At 36.5% G+C, this 21,248-nt stretch overlaps 2 protein-coding genes across 3 annotated transcripts in view; one reads left to right on the top strand and one right to left on the bottom strand.

The window, feature by feature from the left end:
• The window catches only part of LOC125702534 (Holliday junction recognition protein), a 56,311-nt gene that overhangs the window by 24,552 nt on the left and 10,511 nt on the right, over positions 1 to 21,248 (bottom strand). Inside the window, exons 7-11 of the mRNA XM_048965949.1 lie at positions 21,191 to 21,239; positions 18,924 to 20,518; positions 18,329 to 18,392; positions 17,054 to 17,141; positions 14,729 to 15,605 (exon numbers count right to left, since the gene is read on the bottom strand). Coding sequence (XP_048821906.1) covers positions 15,482 to 15,605; positions 17,054 to 17,141; positions 18,329 to 18,392; positions 18,924 to 20,518; positions 21,191 to 21,239 — 1,920 coding nt within the window. The 3' untranslated portion in view covers positions 14,729 to 15,481. The remainder of the gene's footprint in view (positions 1 to 14,728; positions 15,606 to 17,053; positions 17,142 to 18,328; positions 18,393 to 18,923; positions 20,519 to 21,190; positions 21,240 to 21,248) is intronic.
• Positions 53 to 12,618, top strand: LOC125702738 (T-cell receptor-associated transmembrane adapter 1). 2 transcript variants are annotated; one of them, XM_048966417.1, is made up of 7 exons: positions 53 to 809; positions 4,500 to 4,684; positions 5,907 to 6,020; positions 7,674 to 7,710; positions 8,824 to 8,885; positions 9,865 to 9,926; positions 11,023 to 12,618. In XM_048966417.1, the coding sequence occupies exons 3-7, from the start codon at positions 5,915 to 5,917 to the stop codon at positions 11,284 to 11,286; spliced, it is 531 nt and encodes a 176-aa protein (XP_048822374.1). In that variant the 5' UTR covers positions 53 to 809; positions 4,500 to 4,684; positions 5,907 to 5,914; the 3' UTR covers positions 11,287 to 12,618. The 2 variants fall into 2 exon arrangements, with proteins under 2 accessions (XP_048822374.1, XP_048822365.1); XM_048966408.1 differs by lacking the exon at positions 4,500 to 4,684 and having other exon boundaries at positions 69 to 809; positions 11,023 to 12,611.

The raw sequence follows: 21,248 nt of genomic DNA on the forward strand, positions 1-21,248 counted from the left end.
CTCAGAATTTAAAAGAAAGTCTCTTAAAACAGTTCTGTACAAGCTGGCTTCCTCTGGAAGAAGCAACTGCAATTCTGAGAATAAAATGGCTTCTGTAGCCAAACACAGGCATGTTTCGTTAAATTTAAAAACAAACATTCATGATTTACTCTCTATCCACAACTTGCTGTTGATCATGGGCCCAGATTCATAGACCTGAAAGAACGGTGGGAGAAAAGCTGTCAATGGTATAATTTCTACATCATGCCACTGCATCTTTTACTTTTTACAAAACTGTAGGCTCTCTCAGCAAAAAACTTTTCAGGCTTGGTTTAGAAACCTCAAAGTAGAAAGAGTCAGATAAGCATTTCTATGGAAAACATTCCTGTAATTGAGTTTAACAGGCACCCAAATACTTCTGTGAAATTCAACATAAAAGCAAAACAAGACACCTGACAGTGTGGTTTCTACAAAAGTATGCTTGTATCATATGAATTGAACAAATAATCCTATACATACTCTTCTGTGGCAACATGGGTGGATATTACATGCAAGCACACATATACATTTTTTTATTCCCTCTCAGAATCGTATGATCAAGGAGACTGTCAGTTTGCTAGTGAAGTTGTAAAAGCCTGAGCTACATTTCCTGTTTGTAAGAAAGCTGGTGAAGAGAAGACTAGAGCCCTTTGAGATTGACGGCAACTCCAGGGACAGATTTGTGCTCCTAAGTCTGATATAAAACAGCATCCAAGGTCTACCAACGTAACATAAGTTGATTTCCTGTTGGATAAAGAGGTGCGGGGCATTCTTACAATCAACATAACCAGGTAAGTCTTGTTCTTTTTGTACTACACATTTGAAAACAACAGAATGATAGAAACATACTTTGGTTGACTACCAGTCCACTATTCTGAAGTCAAATTATTAATAATAATATAACGGTGAGGACGAGTCACCATCACTTGCTCAAACCTTCATTAATCTTCAGCAAAGCGGACAAAAGCATAAAGGCTTGTTGATGAAGGCTAAGCATTGGCATCATTTTTGTGCCTAAAACATTTACTAAACTGAGGATTTCTTATTTTATGGTGGTGCACTTCTTCCCTTCTGAAGTACGAAGTTGATATCTTATAAAGCAATTAGTTGTGCACTAATTAATTGCAGCTTAAGGAATCCTTTCCGGTGAATTAATCCTGTCTTAAAAGCTCACACAGATGGAAGCATTATTAATGTTAATTTAACATTCATCAGACTCTTAATAAGTTTCTTTTTAGAAGAGGTCATTAGTACAGAATATTATTTATCTCATCATTTAATTGGAGAGAGGAAAAATTAATTTTGTCTCATTGTTGAAAACTTTACAGAAAGAAACAAGGAGAAACAAACCATTTTATGCTCCAGCTTATCTTCTAAAACTTCATAGCGATCAAGTAGTCATTCACACAAGCAGGTTTATGAATTGATACTATAGATGACATGTTGTTAAGCAACTCCTGCTTGACAATTATCTATATTCCCTATCTTGTTTCTCTTCAATGGGAAAGTGTAGTAAAAGAATTCTATGTTCCTTTCTGATGAAAGTACATTAGAATATGTACATATATACTAAATAAAGTACATTAGAAAATGACAGAACAGAGCTTACTATTTTCTGCTACATATTCATATACTGTTAGGAAAATAATACTTATTTCTAGCCCCACACTGTGGAATCTGGTTCCTTTCACCAAAATATAAGTACATAATTAGGAAAGGATGATCATGCTCATTCCTTCAAGTTGCAATAATTGCAGAATTGCAGAAATTAATCCTAGAAAGATTATTTTGTTTTTGGCTTTTGTCATAGAATGGCTTGGGTTGGAAAGGACCTTAAAGCTCATCCAGTTCCAACTCCCAGCCATGGGCAGGGTTGCCACCCACCAGCTCAGGCTCTCCAGGGCCCCATCAAACTTGGCCTTGAATGCCTCCACAGGAAGGGGGCATTCGTAGTTTCTCTGGACAGCCTGCCACTGCCTCACTATATTGTGAGTGAAAAATTTCCTCCTAATATCTAAACTTCCTTCTAGTTTAAAATCATGCCTATTTGCCCTATCAGCTTCTGCCGAGGCAAAAACTCAATCTTTACCTTGTTTATAAGCACTCTTTCTAAGGACCAGAAGGCTGCATCGAGATTCCCCTGGAGCCTTCTCTTCTCTAAGCCAAACAAGCCCAGCACCTTCAGCTGTTCTTCATAAGAGAGGTGCTCTAGCCCTCTGATCATCTTCATGGTCCTACTCTGGATCTGCTGCAACAGCTCCACATCCTTCCTGTACTGGGAGACCCAGACCTGGACACAGTACTCCAGCTGAAGCCTCACGGGGGCAGAGTAGAGGGGCAAAATTACCTCCCTCACTCTGCTGGCCACCCCTCTTTTGATGCAGCCCAGGATATAGTTGGCCTTCCAGGCTTAAAGTGCTCACTGCTGGCTCAAGTCCAGCTTTTCATGCACCAGGACCCCCAAGTTCTTCTCCCAGTCTGCCTGGGATCGCCTGAGCTCAGGTGCAATGCCTTGCATTTGGCAGTGTTGAATCTCATTAGATTCTCATGGGCCCACTTTTCAAGCCCATCCAGGACCCTCTGGATGACACCTCTTCCTTCTCTTGGGTCAACTGCACAGCTCATATTGGTATCATCAGATCACTCGCTGAGGGTAAACTTTTTCTGTTTTGCCTTTAATCCCCATTCTAATTACAGCAGAATAGACTGTAAACAAACAAACAAACAAAAAACAACCTAAAAACAAGCCAACAAATGCTTATTTATTTCCACGTCTTGTATCTGTTGGTAGAAAAAGCAGCCAAGAGACCTAAAAATTAAATAAACTACAATTAACAACATACTTAGAAAGGCTTTTCTGTGCCTGCGTTTATTAACTGAATACAGTATGCTTAAAGCAGCGTAAATATACATATACAGATACACCTCCAAGTTTGATCCTATTTCTGTACTAGAAATGAAAGAACAGCAGAAAAAGAATGCTTCCAGAATGTAGAGATTATTGTATTAGGTGTTCAAATTATTGATGTTTTTGTGAAGATTAAGTGTAGTATACTCCCCCCCCCGGAAAGTAGAATTAGCTTCAGACTGACACTGGAAAAGCACAGGCCACACAGAGGAGCATGCTTGTGTGAGAGATCAAGGTCTTTGGTATGCTTCCATGGGTAACTGAGAACTGATTTTGTTTCTAAAGTAGTGTTGTCTGGCAAACAAATAGATCATATTGCAAGACAGAAAAAAATTCCAAGAGAAGACACTTAAGTCACTTACATGTTAGTATCCATTATACTGAAATACAAGCAGATGGAATCAGAATTTTGGGAAATTAATTTTAAAATAATCTAAGTGATGTTCAGCTAGGAACAAATTATACTTTTGTTTCTATCTCTCCCCATGTATTTTTATAAACTACATATTAGAAAGGTAAAGTTTGTAAATTTAAAAAAATTGGTATGATTTATTAGAAATTCATACTTCAGGCCTTTTTTTTTGCTTTAATACTTTGAAATCCTAGAGAAATAACATTTTGCCAACCTTTATTTTTTTTTCCAGTCAGTAATTCCAATTTAACTCAGAAGTAAACTGTGAAAAACACCCTGCTTGTCCTCTAAAATTTAATTCTCTTGTTCAATTCAATTAAGAATTCTCCTACCCTGGAAACACCAGGGAAAATCAGAATTCCTGAAACAGAGAAATGAAGTGTAGCCTTCAATAGCAAGGATCATAGAATCTATAAACACTGGAAAGGATCACTAAAGTAATCTATTTCAACCATCAACCCATCATCAAGAAGTTGAGAGCTCAGGTCCAAGCTCTACGTTAGGGATCTACTTCCTCTTTTTATTCTAATGAATCACAGAATAGTAGTTTCTGTCACAGATACATGAGAAGGGAATCTCTCAGGCCACAGTATTGCTTTTCCTCATTGAACAATGATTATTAGGAAAAGCAATAAGAAATGAGCATAAGAAAAAATGAAAGGCAATCATATAACAAAAGATAGAAGGGAAGAAGGAGGAAATATTTAGGCACTGCATTAGCCATAAGGATCCTGGTGTTGACATGCAATCTGGACTACTGGTAGTTTTGGGCAGGTTGCAGAGAATGCAAATTTTGTAGACCTATTGTAAAAGGTTTGAAGCACTGGTTGTTTTTGAGGTAATAGCATCTTCTCAAGGTGAGACATCCCTTTTAATTCTTCCTCTGGAAAATGGGAATACGTAGCTGCTTCAGTGCAGTGTCTTGTCTTAAATGTCTGTATCTCACTGTAAGAAAGTGTTTCTCAACAGGAAAAGTGTTAATGCAGTCATGGAGAGCCCTCAAGTTCCCTTGAGAGAACTACAGTAGCAGAAAAGAAAGCAGGGAAAATTGAATATTTAATTTAAAAGGAAGGGTAAATGGCCACTGGAAGGATCGTATGAAGAAAAGCTACCAATCTGCCAGAGAGGTACAGCTTATTTGTTCTGTTTTGTTCTATTAAGAAGAGTTCTGAGCAGGAAGAAAAGCTGCACCTTAGCCAATGCGACTCATGATTTTGCACCACATGGGATTATTTATCTTACTTCATCGTTGTAAGAACATCTGTGGATTGGAATAAAACAAAACTAAAAGATCTCCTGCAACACCAGCGTAATTAGGGAAAAAACCAGAAGGGACACTTCCTAAGGTGAGCTGGAGCCAGTGAGCCAAAGAGCAATCCCTTCTATTTTTAGCAGGACCAATACATTGCCCTCGCCTACAAGATGGGAATGCATACTCCTTTACATCAGCTTTCCTTTAAGAAGTAAATAAAAACTTAAACCCTAATGGAATCCAGCTACATCAAAAACAAATGGGAATATTATGGACATGCTTAAATCTCACTCTGACGGTACATCTAACCTCTCCATTGACTGCTCTGCTTCTGCTATACTTTTTTGTGTGCCATTACTGGAATTCATTATTTATTAAGTACTCCAAATCTAAAAGAACGTGAAACATGCCTCTAGGAAATGTGAAGAATTTAGATTCACGCTCGTTTCACCATTTTGCTTGGCTAATATGTCTGCTGTCAGGGAAAGGTTTCACAGGCCATTTGCAGCAATGCTGATCATTTTGGCCATCAGACCATGACAATTAGTCTATTGTCATCAGAAAGCTTTGTGATGGAAAATTCACAGGAGCTACGTTAATTGATGAATCACTAGATAAGATTTATTGAGTATGGGTTCCTTTTTGTGTCTGTAACAGGACTTCAGCAAGAGGCAATTTTAGCGCAAGGGGAGCTCAGTGAAACAGAACCACCTGGTATAGGTACTTCAGGAGCTGCTCAGGGTTTTCTCTGCAGTTGTCCATGGGGTGTCCAGCTCCCAGTTTCTGCTCATCCTTAGCTACTACACCATTTGCTTTCTCAGGAAGGAGAGCAAGGATATGAGTAAAGATAAGTGGCTTTAATAGGAGATGCAAGAAAACACACAGCCAATCTTTGAAATCTGCTGCACAGAGAGAAATTCCCAGTGTAGTTCTATCCGAATTCATTTTCTGAATTTCATTCATAAACTCTTAACATTTAGCAAAAACTTACTGAAAATTAGAAAAATTTCAAAGCTATTCATTAAAATGAGGGTTTTTTTCCATGTCAATTTCTGATTTTTACTGCATTTTACAGGCAAACCAGTATCTCAATCTTTGATTTGCTGTGAAACAGCATCTGTTAAAATTTACAGGTTTTTTATTATTAAGCAGCTGGTTTGGATATTAATTGTTTAGCTCTTCCAGCTATACTTGTAGCGTGAAAAAAAAATACAGAAGCTTGAGGTAAAGGAGGGGGAAAAAAAAAATAATCAACAAGCCACAAAAATACAGCGTGATTTTTAGATGACATGCATTGTAAAACAATTTTCTTTCAGTTACAGGAATGGACTGCCACTATTCTGTCTGGGGAGTTTTGGCCTTTCTAAGTTTGGCTCTCATTTTTTCATTGATACTGAATATTTCACACTATATGAAAAAGAAACAAGAAGGTAAGCAAGACTCTCTGTAAGGGATGGAATTTAAGAGCTTAAAAATATCTGCAGAGAATGCTACTGATTTTGACAGGTGTCAAACCAACAAACTACTTCTCTGAATCTTACAGTTATCTTTTGACTAGAATGATTCCAGTTGTGAGGATGAAACTGTTCAATTATTTAGGAGAGTCAGATAACATTACAGGATGATCACTAGCTGCCTAATCCGCTACTAAAAGCAGCTACTCAAATTCATCCTCTGAAGATAAACCAACAGCATGTGTATATGGTGAAGAATTTATTTCTGGCTAATGTTTTATTTTTAAAAGTGTATTTTTAAGATGAATAACTCCCCTTTTGTAGAACATTTTTTGATGCAACTGATTTAACATATGTACTTTAATTTAAAAGTGATTTTGAGTAGCTGAAGTAATACAAAATACATTTAAGAAAATTGTATCCTCTTCAAATTCCTAAAAGCTTATTTGAATTTCAGATATAAAAATTCTGTACTCACTTTATTTGGAACAAAAAATTGCTTTTCATCATGGGATTCTAGTGCTTAATCCAATGTGTCAATAATAATAGTAATGTGTTTAGTCTATGGAACTAATTTGTTTTATTTATGTTAGAGGATGACTACAGTCATGCTCTGTTTTTGTTAAAATTAACTAAGATTTTTCACATAACTGCCTAAGGCAGTACTACCAATCAGCTGTACAATTCTCACCATTCCCATTCAGGAAAAGTGACTTTACACTGGGAAATCTGTTCCTTGTGCTGCATGCATATAGATGGGCAGGCAAACACAGGTAGACTGAACCACTTGAAACATATTCACATGCATAGATAATTTAGGTAAGCAGGAGGCTTACACCTATAAGCAGAATTCACGATGAATAGCTGACAGGCTATTAAAAGAGAGCCTGGAGTGTTCTGGGAGAGGGAGGAGGGCACTGCCTTTTTGTTTTTTGTCTTTTAGTGTTACTAGGCAGACATTTGTGTGATGAAAAATCACAGCCATTTACAAAACTAACCTTGAGCAAGGTTGCAGTCAGATTGGCTGATGCTACAGTATTCATGCTATCAGAGTTTTACCATGGCAGATTCTGGAGTTCTGGAGAACAAGATAGAAAGTCATGCATTCCTGAGTTATTAATCAAGCTCTAGCAATAAATCTTTCTGCCTCAGTTTCTTCATCTGCAGATCTCTCTCTTTCAGAGACAGGAGCAACTCTGAACTGCCAGTAAAACAAACGAACCTTTCATTTTCTAATATAAACACATGATGTGCCTCCTTAGGCAGAGGGGGAAAAAAAAAGAAGAGTTAGAAGCAGAAAGAGGAGGGAACAAGAAATTAATCCCATGTGTTACAGTACACTTCTGGGAGAAGGGACTGTATTTGATGCTTAACAAAATAGAGATTGAAGACCTTCTTGTAAACTAACACAGAGTCTGTAGCATAGCACAGAAACATAACACAAGCTTTTAAAATTATTATTCAAAAGTAATTGAGTGAAACGGGACAACTGAAAGTGCTTAGATGCCACAGCTTTCAATTTCACTCTCTACAGTGAAGTCAAAAGCATGTCAATTAAGACAATTATCTGAATTGTTCTTAAGGAGCACATTTCATTATCTTTTCACTTTTTAATTTTTTTTTTTCCAGCTAAAACGTATAAAGACAATGAAGACGACACTGAAAGGTGAGCTGTATAAGTAATCCTTTTCTGAGAAAAGTAAAATAAGCAATAAATGGTGATAGATGTCTTTGAATTTTCTTCTGTGCCACCCCTCCAATATCTTACGTGGCCTGCCTGGAGATCAGAATGATTGTTTAAAAGAAAAAAAAGAAAAAGAAACAAAAAGAAAAGAAAAGGCAGGGGAAAAATTTTCATGCAGGAGATGCCCTCCAGACATTTCATGAAGAATAAAAAACTGCATGCTGATATGGTAACCTTCAATACTGAAGGAAGCATGATATATTGTGTTAAGGCACTATTTACTACTTGGAATCAATGAATCTATAGTAAAGAGAACACTCAGAAAACAATGAGGAATTATGATCTGTTATTTCATTCTTGTGGAACAATAATTTGTATTTGCATTTCTTTTACACATTGCATTCCAAAGCAATAAAGCAGTTTGCATTGATTCCAGATGCTGGACAGCTCCCCATCTGTCACCAAGTTGGTTGAATTTACTCCATATTAAAGTTACTGTGGAAAACAGAGATGGAAGGAATTTCATCTCAACTCAAATATATCAGGCCCTTGAATCAAAACCACAAAAGCTGCTGCCCTCTCTCCAAAATCAATCCTCATTAACATACACCCTGGAAACTGGAAGTCCCTCTGCTTTGTTTGTTATTGCCTGCTCAGCTGAGAAACACTACTGAAATAAAGTAGCATATTTCATACTTTATCCTTGACAAGGCACAGGATAGGGATGCAGCAGGATCAGACAGTGAACCTCTCAACAATCCTCATTTTTACAAACATGTTTGAAAACATTTACAAACAACACCAGGTAGCAAAACACAGAATGCCATTAAAAACTCAAAGTGAAACTTTGCTTTCATCTTGTTTAGGTGCATCGACATAAGAATTTCAGTTCAATTTCAATTCAGTTTTAGTTTAGAATATGGGAGAAGAAAGGACACTTCCTTCTGTGAAGTTGGTGTTACCATCTCCTTGGTTTTTAGGTCACATACAGTCTTCTGCTATGTGTATGTAAAATGGTAAGGTAAAAGTAGAATAGTGGGGTCCTAAATAAAGTTTATGAAACAATTTAAAATTATCTTTCTATGCCTTTTCTAGCTATAATGACTGCTACAGAGGAGATGACCCAGTTTATGGCAATCTCAGTCAAGATATTTTAGGTAAGTTTCATTTTAAGAACACTTGTCTCTTCAGTGTCTATAAGAAATGCAGAATTAAAAGCAGACTGGCCAACACATTCTGTGTTTCTCAGCAGCCTTGAGAATCTTTCCCTTTAAAAAAAAATGCTTTACTCATACCTACTTATTGCCTACATCGAATTACATACTGCACTATTTGTAAGATGAGGTCATGTATAGAATTTGACTTTTTTTTTTTTTAAAAACTACCCAAACAGTACTGTTCAGTCAAATACTCTGAAACCAACAGCTTTACTATATGTAAAGCTGCACCCATTTAAATAACACACTTAGCACACACACTTCCAAGCAATCTAAGACACAAATTGCCTTCTGTCCAAAGTCATTGCCCCCAGACAAGCTAGCAAATAGTAGCACATACCTGCTCTCAGTGCTGTCCATTCACAAATGAAAGATGTTAACAGAAATGCTGAAGCACAGCCCACGGTGGCTGGAGGGTGGGCAGACTGCTTCACTGGGCCAAAGTGAAGAATCATCATCCATACCATATTAGAGACAATAAAATCATAACTGCAGCTGGATATGGACCGGTGGATGGTATAACACTCAAAGCCTACTAGTGTCTGCATGGCTCTGAAGCTGAAAAGTTGTTTGTACTTACAAATAGATAGGTGTGTCAAGTTACTCTTAATCGAAGATGTTCCAACAGCTCCAAATAACGTCCAGTTAGGGAATGAGAAACTTCCCATCCACCCACATGGACAGAATATTTTTTGCTTCAGAGTGTCTGCGTCAGAATGTCTTAGCTGATTGCCTCTCTATAAGCAGAGGAAGACAGAAGCAATATCTGTGTCACTACCAAACAAGTGAAACTTCTAACGTAGTAAACTGGGGGGGGTGAGGAGGTACTTCTGTAACAGAGGATTTGTTAATTGGATCTTTTAATTCTGAGTAGTGTGTCTTAGTAACAGAAATACTTTTCTGCTTTGGTACATTACAGAGGAATGTTGTTACGAGCAGATGAAGTCCCAGCCTCAAAGGCCAGTTAATGAACCACAACAGGTATCTTCACTTTTAATTTTGGATTTCTGAATCACAGTGATGTGGTCTGCCACAGAGTTCTTGCATTTATTCCATGACAATAAGTATCAAAAATATTCCTGCTGCACATCACAAAAATTACCATACTTCAGTGTCTCAGTTTATCAGAGAATTTAAGCACATTTGAATTTTTGTTCAATCTGGGTGATTAGTAAGGGAGGAGAAAGATTACAAACAGATCATTTCCATCCATGTGGCATGCAAATCAGGCTCAGTTAGACATGCATCACATGATAATCACAAATTTGACTGATTCTCTCCTGCCCAGTATAAAAATCTATATTCCTTAACTTGTTAAAGACAACCAATTTTCTATTGATTTGTATTTTCTTGTTACTTGAAAATCTAAAAGCATACAAGTTTCAATTGAAATCTGTCTATAATTGAAGCATTCCCAAAATCAGTTTTGGAGTTGCTTTCTAGGTATTTCATAAGGAATCATTCCCAGTCTCTCCCCTTTTATTTAAAGATTTGTTTTCATAAACTTCACAGAAAATTCCAGTGCCAATAGTGCTCAACAATTTGGTTTGAAAAACACAGAGAAGCAGTGGAAACAAAACATGTATTTTACACTAGAAATCAGATAACATATGCAGAAAAGTCACCCGTTACTACTTTTTTTCTGCACAAAGTCTATGAAAAGTATTGTTGCTAATAATGGGATTCCAATAAATCAATTTGAGTGAAGAAAAACAGATCAAGCAATGCCCTGCATCTCAAAGAACCTGGAACTATTACATAAACTGCTCTTATTTCCCACAGAGAATCTTTGAAATGTTACCTGGAAGAGGGCTTCCTCTCTGCCACAATTTTAAGGGTATGAGCCTTACACAACTGTAAGGATATAACATAACTTAATTAGCATTAAGTTACATTAGTCTGTTTTCTGTGCTATTGTAACTTAATCATTTGTACTTCTAATAATGTAATTTACAGCTAGTTCGGGTAAACCTCAGCCCCTACTGTGATTATCAGGTAGACATGTTCAAAGCATCAGACATAATTTTAAAGCAGACACAACTACTGAATGTTAATTATAAAGTAAACTTCCTTCCAGGTGGAATCAGTTGATCAGATGTGTTACGCCTCACTTGATCACAGCACCAAGGGAAAACGCAGAAAACCAAGGAGAAAGAAAGACCCTCCATTAGAGGATGAAGAAGAAAGATCATCTAAATCCACCATTACAGCTTCCAAAGCTTGCATTTACCTTAACAGTGAGCAACTGGCTGCTGAAAATACAGCAAACATAGAAGCCATTCATGACGATCCCATAAGATTAATGGGTTTGATTCATAGGACAAATGGAGAGAACATTTGAAGTGGCTTCATGAACGAAGTATGAAATCAAAGTGAGATCTGCTTTATTAATTCTGGAGGAAGAGTGAATGATTAGAGACAGTACCCTGCCAAACTTAAATTACAAACAATGGTGTGAAGCAGCTAAGTAAAACATTCCAAATCATCTTCAAAACACATCTATGGATTAAGCAAAAAATAGCTGTAGGCTCATGCTGCCCTTTTAAAGGGACTTTCCTTCTGAATACATTGTGAAAGGGAGCTGTGAACACAGAGATACCAGCTTCTACATGGTAAAGTAAAAATGAATACTTTGTTTAAAAATAACCATCGAACTTCATACAGTCCTAGAAGATGCACTAAGTTGCCTGTAGAGCTCTCACAGAGTATGACTACTCTTCTACATAGGTTTTAACAGTGCTTTTGAAAAGAAATGGCGTTTCACATGTGCACACTTAAGCGTTCAGATGCTTTCTCAATTAAAAATAGGTCTGCATTCAAGATTGTGTATTTTCCCATGGTGAACAGTCTACAGCATGGGTGTCCAACCTTTCACCTTGCCTGGGCTGCACTAAGAGAAAAGAAACTCTTGGGCCAATGTTTTGGTTGCTGCTGAATGATGGGGTGCGCTAAGGACCAGCTTGGACTGCTTGGTTGGGAAGAGCCACTGCCATGATGGGAAGGGGTGGGGAGTGAGACTAATTACTAGTGGTCTTGGGCTTCATGCAGCCTGTTATATATCCTCACTTTCCTTTTGTGAGCAATATCGGCGTATATCTCCAATCTTCACTCCTCTACTAACGTAACACTTTTTTTGTATAACACGACTTTTTTTGTACTCAAGAATAAGTAAGGATACTGGCAAATGATTTTTAACCATCAGTCTTTGCCAGAGAATTTTTATAATTTTCTATTTTATATTTAAATTCCTAGTACCTTTGTCAATAAACTTCTTCACAAAAGTAGAAAGAACTACTTATTTCCCCACGTAATTTACATTCTATGTGCACATTCATCTTTACACTTTCAACTCATCAGAAGGTAAGCTTTTATAGAGTGGGGATTTATTTTTACGTGGCACATTCTGGGAGTCAGTAAGTAGCAGAAGGAAACAGTAACACATGTTGATGTGCTATGCCTACTCTCTAGGTTTTGGACAGTTCTGTCTTTAAAACCAAACCAAAACAAAAAACAAAAAAAAATCCCAACAGCAAGTAAATAAATACACCCATGCAGAGCATTGTGCCATGCACCTTGAAATGCTAAAAGGCATTCAGAGTGCCAGTGTCTAAGGTTCTGAAGGAGACAATAGCTCTAAACCAGTTACAAGAACCAAACCACCTACAGTACAAAGAGCTAGTCCATAGATGCAACATATCTATGAAGGGAACAAAAAAAAAAAAAAAAAAAAAAAAAAAAGAGTTAAAGAAGTCTGGTCCATGTTTATTTTAGTTAACAAACCTCTTTGAACAAGCTATGTCTTAACTCCTCTTCTAGACCAAAAGGAAAAAAGCAAACCCCTACAGACCACGCTGTTCAGCAGTACTATGAGCTGTCTTGAGCTGAAATCAAATCAATACACATAGGTCAATCCAAAATAATGCCTCCTATTTATTTCCATGGAAACTACAACAGACACAAAGAGCACAACAATGCTACTTGATAGAGCAAATTCCCAGCTACAAAAGTTTTTTGGTATAGCAACCACCATCAGCCATGTATTTTCACCAGCAACAAACAAGAGCCTCCATGTTGCCCTCACAAAAATCTGCATTAGTGGAGGTGATCAACTGCTGCTGTCACCACTGCTGAAACACACCACCCACAGCCTCATTGTGTTCACATCTGCTGTTTGGTTCCAGAAACATTCAGTAAGAGTTGATGAAAGTCAACGGGAGCAATGTTTTTCACATGGAGGAATTCAATTACACACCTTTACTTCATATGCACTTCCATGTCACATGCCATTTTGTCATATGGCCCCTCTGCTGCCACCTGTCGTGTGACAACAAAATATAAGAGAATATTGGCAGGATACCTGTACTGCCACCAACATCTGCCTCTAACATAATAAAATAGGAAGTACTACTTTCAGAGCTACCCTCATAATTATAACAAAATAAGAAAAGGAGACGTTAGGTATAGTCTCAGTAACAGAACCTGTATTTATAGTGTTATATATATTTTGAAGCAGAGGGAAGCAATGTAAAACTTTCTCACAGAAAGCTTAGCACTTAAAAGCATGTTGGAGAAGCATATTATATGGTGGCAGAAGCAGAAGACTTTGAAGGGAAGAACAGAGACAAAAGCAGAGTATTAAGTAGCACCACTGAATTTTCACAGGTCTATGCCAGACATCCTCCAGCAATCGCAACAGACTCTTGGTGATATCATACTTTCTAGAATACAGATAAATTGGATGTTGGTCGATCAAACTCCAAAATAATTACATAACTCCTATTTGCCATTGCTGACACACACACAAAATAATGGTACTGGGATAAGCTTATCTTCCAACACCTAAAGTTTTTCAAGAACTATGCTATGATTCCAAGTAATTTCCATAGATGAATGAACTATTTCTGTTCTTTAAATAAATTTGCTTTCATACCTGGATAAACTTGTATTCTGTTGCTGTTCAAAAGACATATCCAGATACATCCAAAAAGCTAATTACAGTTTACATTTAGAACAGATAACATGGAACTTCATACTCTCTAAGTACTTTCTCAAGAAATAACGGGAAATAATTACCTTAACAAATCCAAGAAGAATGTAGTTCATAAAGTATGTTTCCTAATGTTCATCTATACTCAGAGCCAGAATAAAAGTGACCTACTAAAACATTTCTAAAAGACAATCTTAAATTGTTGAAGAAAACATAACACTGGAATGAGGTAAGATACATTGCATGCGCATGCACATTGCGGAAATCACCCACTGAAGACTGTCTTTTTATGCTAGTGTAGGCCTTACTGAAGCTGTTTCCTTATTCCATTCAACAGCACTTAAAATCACCAAAGGCTTGATTATAAGTGCTGCAACAGTGTAAAAGCAGGAACAAACAAGAAAAACGACATCAAAACCAAACCAAAGAGCACATGCCCCAAAATGAAGTTCAGTCAAATAAATTTATCCTTTTCTGAAGTTTGGAAAGTTGACATGGAGCAATACAGTTAAAATAGAGCATACTTGATCTGATACCACTAAAACTGTCTCCTTGCTAAGAAAGAACACAGGAAGAAAAACCCTTGGGACCCTGCCAAATCTTTCTCATGTATTTGTTGTAGATAGGTAAACCTTTCCTGAGAATTTATTCCTGAAATAAAATTTTTAAAGCAGTGTAATGCAATAGAAAGCACCGCAATGACAGCAGAGCAACAAGATCCCAGGCTGCAGCAAGGGAGGACTTGCACAAATGCAACAGCTGTGGGCAAAAAAATAAACAAAAAAAAACTGCTTACCTTCAGAAGGCCTCAGGGACACAAGGATCTCCAGGTAGGACAACCTTTCCTCCACTGCCAATCCCTAAAAGAGGTCTGGGAAGGGGTGGAACCAGGATCCACCCCCTTCTGCTTACATGGGTGCACTGCATGCACCTGAGCTTCCCTGTCTTTGCCCTGCCTTCTTTCCAGGTTCTCCATTACTTTTTCAAGCCACAACTCAGCATTTCCACTGCAAGCAGGTATTTCTTCAGGACATGTATTTATTGAGAATATACGGTATGTCAGGTAGAATTTTGATAGGACAGAGAAGAACATAACAACCTAGTTTATTTCAGGTATTTTGTATTGACATGTTTGTACAACAGGGATGGAGCAGAATTCAGCAGACACTGAGTTTGTTACGGTCTTAGTACTAGTAGATTAAGAATCAAGATTAAAATCAAAATTGAATCATAAAAGTTTATCAGCAGATAAAAAGATAACAAAAATCACATTCTAATATTAAAAATACTGCTAAATATAAAATTCAAATAAATTTATACAAAGGAAACCTGGTTCCTAGCAACACCTGATGAAGCCCTACAATCATGAAGGGCACTGTATGAAGAACGCTGGGTTAGTTCCTGAAGATTAATGTTACAGGGAAGAATAAATCAGCATTAATTGTGTATTACAGTAACGTTCCTATCTACTAAGGATCTCTTCCTTAAAATACTTAAGTGGTATTAATACATTTGTGATTTTTGAGAACAAACAGACCACAAATAAAAACTATAAAACGTTATTTTCTCTGTATGCCACAAAGGCTCCTTGGTGAGTTTTGATCAGGATGTTGTCTAAGGGATTGCTACGATTTCGGTCCTTCCCATCTGTGTAGCTTAGTTTTCTGGATACCCTGTACGAAATAATAGTTTAGAATAAAGAAAGTTACACAAAAATACTGTAATTGCTGACTACTTAATGAACAAAATGAAACAAACAAATCACTAAAGTGAGATATCTGAACACCTTGACTACGAACAGCAGTGGGACTCCTTGCAGCCTTCCTATGTGTGTTCAGCTGAAGGGGTAACTTTTTAATATCTATTTTAAATGAATTTGGCTTACACTGATGAATAAGTGTAGCAATGTAGTTATAGGAAAGCATTCACATTTTTTCAGAAATGTCTTTTTCATAATCAATTTCTAGATAAAGGCAGTCCTTTCCTTTCCACAACTGGCTACAACGCCATTAAAGTTTCACTCCTGGGATGTTTCTTACAAGTACAGAAGGCTAAGAATCTCACACCACAGGCCTAAGGAATCTTGCCACTTTACAGTTCGTTTAGCTACAAATCAGCAAACATGCAGTTGCACAATTAATGAATGAAAAAATAGATTCCAATGCAGATGGCTCTGCAAGAAAGCACTTTGACATTCTCATTTCCTCTGCTTTCTGAAACTTCTCTATTTGCATGCATGCAATAAGAAAAGAAAAACCTTTTTCTTCTTCTGAACAATTACTAATTGCTAAATAATGAACTGCCTTTCTGATTATGTTCTCCATACCAATAGCTTAAAAGTACATTCAGGCTTCCTTTGAAATTTTAATTTGCATATTGTCAGAAAAATGTTTTATCAGCTGTTGGATGATCTGAAGCATAGCGAAAGTATTTACTGGCTTTGAGACCAGAAAGGTAACAAATTTTGTGGTGCCAAGTGGGATCTTCTGGCAAAACATTTAAAAATTATTTTATAAAATAAAGCAAAACTATTAGAGAACTTCTAATGCTTTTTAATTATGTGCCTATTAAATTGGCTTGTAATTAAAAACCCAGGAGATAAGAAACTTGAGAAACCTTCAAAAGTCATATTTACTGTGAAAAGTAGATGTTATAGGCCAGTAATCAGGGCGCTGAAAGAAGTTTTCTTGTCCCAGAGAAAACAGTTATCGCTAATAGTGACAGTCGATTTGAATGATAATACACTGAACTTTCCAGAAGTTAAGGATCTGAGAAGACTTGCCAGCTCAAGTACACAGCCTGAGTCAAAAATATTCTGTAGTTAATCATGGCTGAAATAAGAAGTACCCCCTATAATGAACACAAAATGAGCTACTAGAGTAGCTGTTCAAATAGGCAATCTTGTTTTCATTAACCATCTATGTTGGCTTCTGGCTAGTTTTTTCCACAGACACTTGCCTCCTTGTGTTCAAGCCTACAGGTTGGCTTAATTTGAGCTCTCTCGAGAATCCATGCCCATTTTCATTTTAGAAGTACTGATTTAAGCAACAACCTCCATACCATTAACATAAAAGTAGAACAGCAAGAATTTCTGACATTTCTTTTCTCCAAAGAAACTTACTTTTGGGGGCATTTCAGTGCATTTCCAGGGCTACTGTAATGTGGCATTGTCCTAGGCCAACTAGAGTGGACATCTGTATTCTCCAATTCTGGTGATGAAAAATAATATTATGAAAAGGACAAGAACTATGCAGAGTAACACAAACACTATAATACATGGTTAAAATACTTCAATCATATATATATACACTTCAATCAGCAAATTTCCATACGGAAATATTCTAATGAAAAAGGTTGTGGCAAAATTCATTTTCAAAAACATGCTATACCCCATACTTGTAAGTCTCAAATACACTCAAGAATAAGCATTTTGAAAAACTAGCTTATCAAGACCATTAGTAATAAAAGCAGGAGAAAGAGATGATTCCAGGAAAAAAAAAAAAGGAAAAAAAAAAAGGAATGGATAAAGTGTGAGTTAAAATTTGAGGAAAGTAAAATAAGACAGATGGGAATATTCAAAATCTTTGTAAAACTTATGTATCAGTAATGAAAATGCAACAATGCAAACAAACAAAACAAAACAAAACAACCCCAAAACTGATGCAAGCAAATGCATTTCTTTTACCATTTTCCCTTTGTTTTGTAGTTGATAATATTTCATGAAGTCTTCCACAACATTTTTCCTTACACTTTGATTAGTTATTTGATGACCAGAGATCAATAAAAACAAAGTATAGAAAATAAATATTGGTGATTTTTACTAAGCTAGGAAAAAAGAGTTCAGGTTATGTTATAAACATGCCATAATCAAAATCAGATTATTAGAAGAAAACTATAAAATTAGTATCTAGAATCTTAAACTAATACAGCCTTTCAGAATAAAATTCTATTGTTCTGAATCACCAAAAGTTGCCTTCTTCAGATCAGTAATTAAATTCACCTACACAAGTAACAACAGCCATGCAACAATGCAAGTGCAGATTTTTGTGCAGCTGAAGAATCTAAATAAAAGCATTTGGTTATTCAAGTGGTTATTAAAAAGCTATCAATTTTCTGAAAAGTAAAAACAACCACCAATATAATAAAAGAGAAAACCACTAAATAATAAGCAATACTTTAGTAGGAAACTTCTTAAACTGCTGTTAACATGCAAATCAGGAAACCCTGATTTCTACTTAGATTCCTTACTTACTGAAGTAAAACTGAAACATATCCAAATATTACTGAGGAAGAAGAGCCGTCACCTAGAAATACGTGTTTACAGAGGAAATCCATAGATATACTCTTTAAAGAAGCGATTGCTAAAGCAGTAATTCATATAGCCTCTGAAACTAACCTTTCAATGAAACATCGGGAATAACAAGAAAAGTTTTATCTGGAGAAGCGTGAAACCCAGAGTCCTGAAAAGAAAGCATCAACCTACTGCGTCAGTGGAAAAAAAACTCCAGTTATTTTTTTACTATTTGCCTTAGAAGAAGCAACAAGGAGCTTGGCAATAAGGTCTTGATTTAAAACAAGCTTGGTAATTCCAGCAGCGCTCAATAAAACTTAATTCCATTTTATCCATGTATGTAGTAAATAAAATACAATCATTTCAGAAGGACAAAATGTTAATCAGCAAGGTCACTGAAATGATCTTAACCAGTGACATGGTGTACTAAAAACATGAGAAAATCTTTTAGTAAGGATTTTAAAACAACTTTCAAAGTTACCAAGCAGTGAGGTTCCCCACAGGAGACTTAACACAACTTGAGGTTTGCACAACAAATATTGCTGTGCAAACAAATCTCCTCAAGTTCACAAAATTACCAAACCAAACAAATAGTGCTGGAAGTGTGCTGTCACTAGTCTGAAGTCCTTTCAGCACTGGTCAATTTAAGTGTTTCTCCAAGTAGCAGCAAAACAGTCATTTTCACAAGATCTTTAAGTACCTGATGATGACAGTTGTGACTGTTAAAAAATCTGGTATTACTGCCATTGTGTAGCCTAGCAGAATCCATGCCAACTGTCTGAAGATCACCATATTTCTTGTGAGAAATCTGCTGACATTTTGTTGAAAAAAAACGTTCAGGCATATTTTTCAGTCGCTTTACTGGTGAAGAAAGAAGATCATTTTGAAAATTTCCTAGTCTCTTAACTCTGGGAATTGCATATAAAGATCGAACAGGTGAGTTAACAAGAGCATTTACAGTTTCTGACATCTGTATTCCTTCATATTTCCTTAAATTTGAAGCTCTTTGGAAACCAGGAATTTTTGGAACCACCTCACTAGACAACTGCTGATAAATCTTCTCAAATGCGATGTTATACTGTATATTGGATCTCACAGAATCACTGAATGTATTCTTCATTATTCCTCCTTTCTCTTCAAGCTTCTGTGAGTTTGAAAGTGGTCTTGTCAATGTCAAAGGCTTTTGGCTTCCTCTGGAAAGCAGTTTGTAGTAGAGTTTCTCAAAGGCATCTTCGTATTTTTGGGGTGTCTCTGAAGGACTCTGCTTCATAGACAATGAGGAAAATGAGTGTCTGCGTTGCAAAGAATTCTGCCTCTCAGAAATTTTTATTTCAGGATTTATGAGCAATGTATCTGATGCAAGATAATAGTCTTTGGTGGGTGTAAAAGTATTACTGTTCTTAACAATACTACAAGTAGATGAGCAAAAACCTGATGTATCGTCAGAAAGAAAGTCATTTTTTTGAGCTTTACTTTCTTTTGCCAGATGAAGTGCCACCAATCCTGAACTGGCAGAAGATGTTCTGAACGGTGGTTCCAAAGAATGTTTGTAAGTCAAGTTTCTCAAGTTTCCACTTTTGCTATATTTTGAACTGTACAACGAGACAGTAGTCTGTAATTGATCTTCTGCTAGAAAAGTCTTTCCCATTCTAGCCAAAGCATTAGCATTCCGTTCAGAAAGTTTTTGGTCCTTTCCAAATACCAAATGATAATCTAAACTTGAATCAGAGCAGTCCATTTCCATGTCGTTTGTGTCACTGTCTGAAAATGGTACCAGACCAGATGAGTTATTAATAAAACACTGATCATCACAAGGTCCGCTATTCTGATTTAGTTTAGTTCCGAAAGTTTGATTCTGGATGTCTGTACTACTGCTGCATATGCTGGGTAGTGCTTTCTTCAATTTGAGTGGTCTGAATTTTCTTATTTTTTCTACAGTGATACTGAGCTTTGGTCTTCTAGCATGCCCTCTTTTGTTCCTATAGTGTCCAAACATGTATTTAAATGTTTTTTTCCGAGTTTCCCTTGTAATAAGCTTTGTCAGCACCTCTACCATTTTAGGATACAAGTCTGCAAGTGTTACATTACTCCAGGAACAACTTTCATCTGCAGACTGATATTCTTCCAATATACTATTATAGCAAGTTTCACTCATTTCTTGACAAGATTGATGCCTGGGTACAGTTATTGTATCTGGTAACATAGGAACGCCAGAAAATTGTAACTGGTAGGGGCTGGAAAAAGAACATTCATTTGCCAATTCTACTTTCTTTCTGCAAACATTGCTTTGGTTGCCTATTCAAAAGAGAAAAAAACAACAATTAAGACATTTTAGTAACATAACTTAAAATATTGCATGTGGTACAGATATCTCCTATATCACTGAGCTTTTTTGCCAAGTTAAATGAATTATTAATATACCATTAGTTAGGAGAAATTAAAAAAATTTGCTTAATGACATTGACTTAACAGATTTTAGAAGACAGAAATGAAATGCATTGGGGAAAGAAAAAAAAAAAACCAAACAACTTTAAAGTAGCTTAATATATAGACAGAAAATGCATTTATTGTAGAGGCAGACTGCTTTGCTCTCTAATTTCTGACCAGAAGGCACAGCTTCATCCTACAGATGTTAACGTATTTCTGTATTTCTTGAAATCTTTGTGTTTAACCAGTACCAATGCAGCTTCCCTTGAGGTAAAGCATGATAAGAATCATGCTTCTTGTAGCCTTCAGGCTTGAAACATTTACACCAAAATTCTATCTAAAGTTTCCAGGATCAAGTCTATAGACATGTTACTGGTTAAATACTGCTTTGACTACCAGCACATCCAAAGCCAATCCTTGAATCAAATATGAGCAGTAACAAAATAGTCATGCTTTCATTAAATTGAACATACTTCTGTTGAAGTCTGTAATATTTAATAACCAACATATTTGACCCACACCCAGATGATATAGTTGTACCTTTCAGTTCTCGTACTGGTGAAGTGAAATGACTTGATGAAGGCTCTACCTGAAAAAT

Source organism: Lagopus muta, chromosome 1, assembly GCF_023343835.1.
Source record: "Lagopus muta isolate bLagMut1 chromosome 1, bLagMut1 primary, whole genome shotgun sequence".
Taxonomy (NCBI): Eukaryota; Metazoa; Chordata; class Aves; order Galliformes; family Phasianidae; genus Lagopus; species Lagopus muta.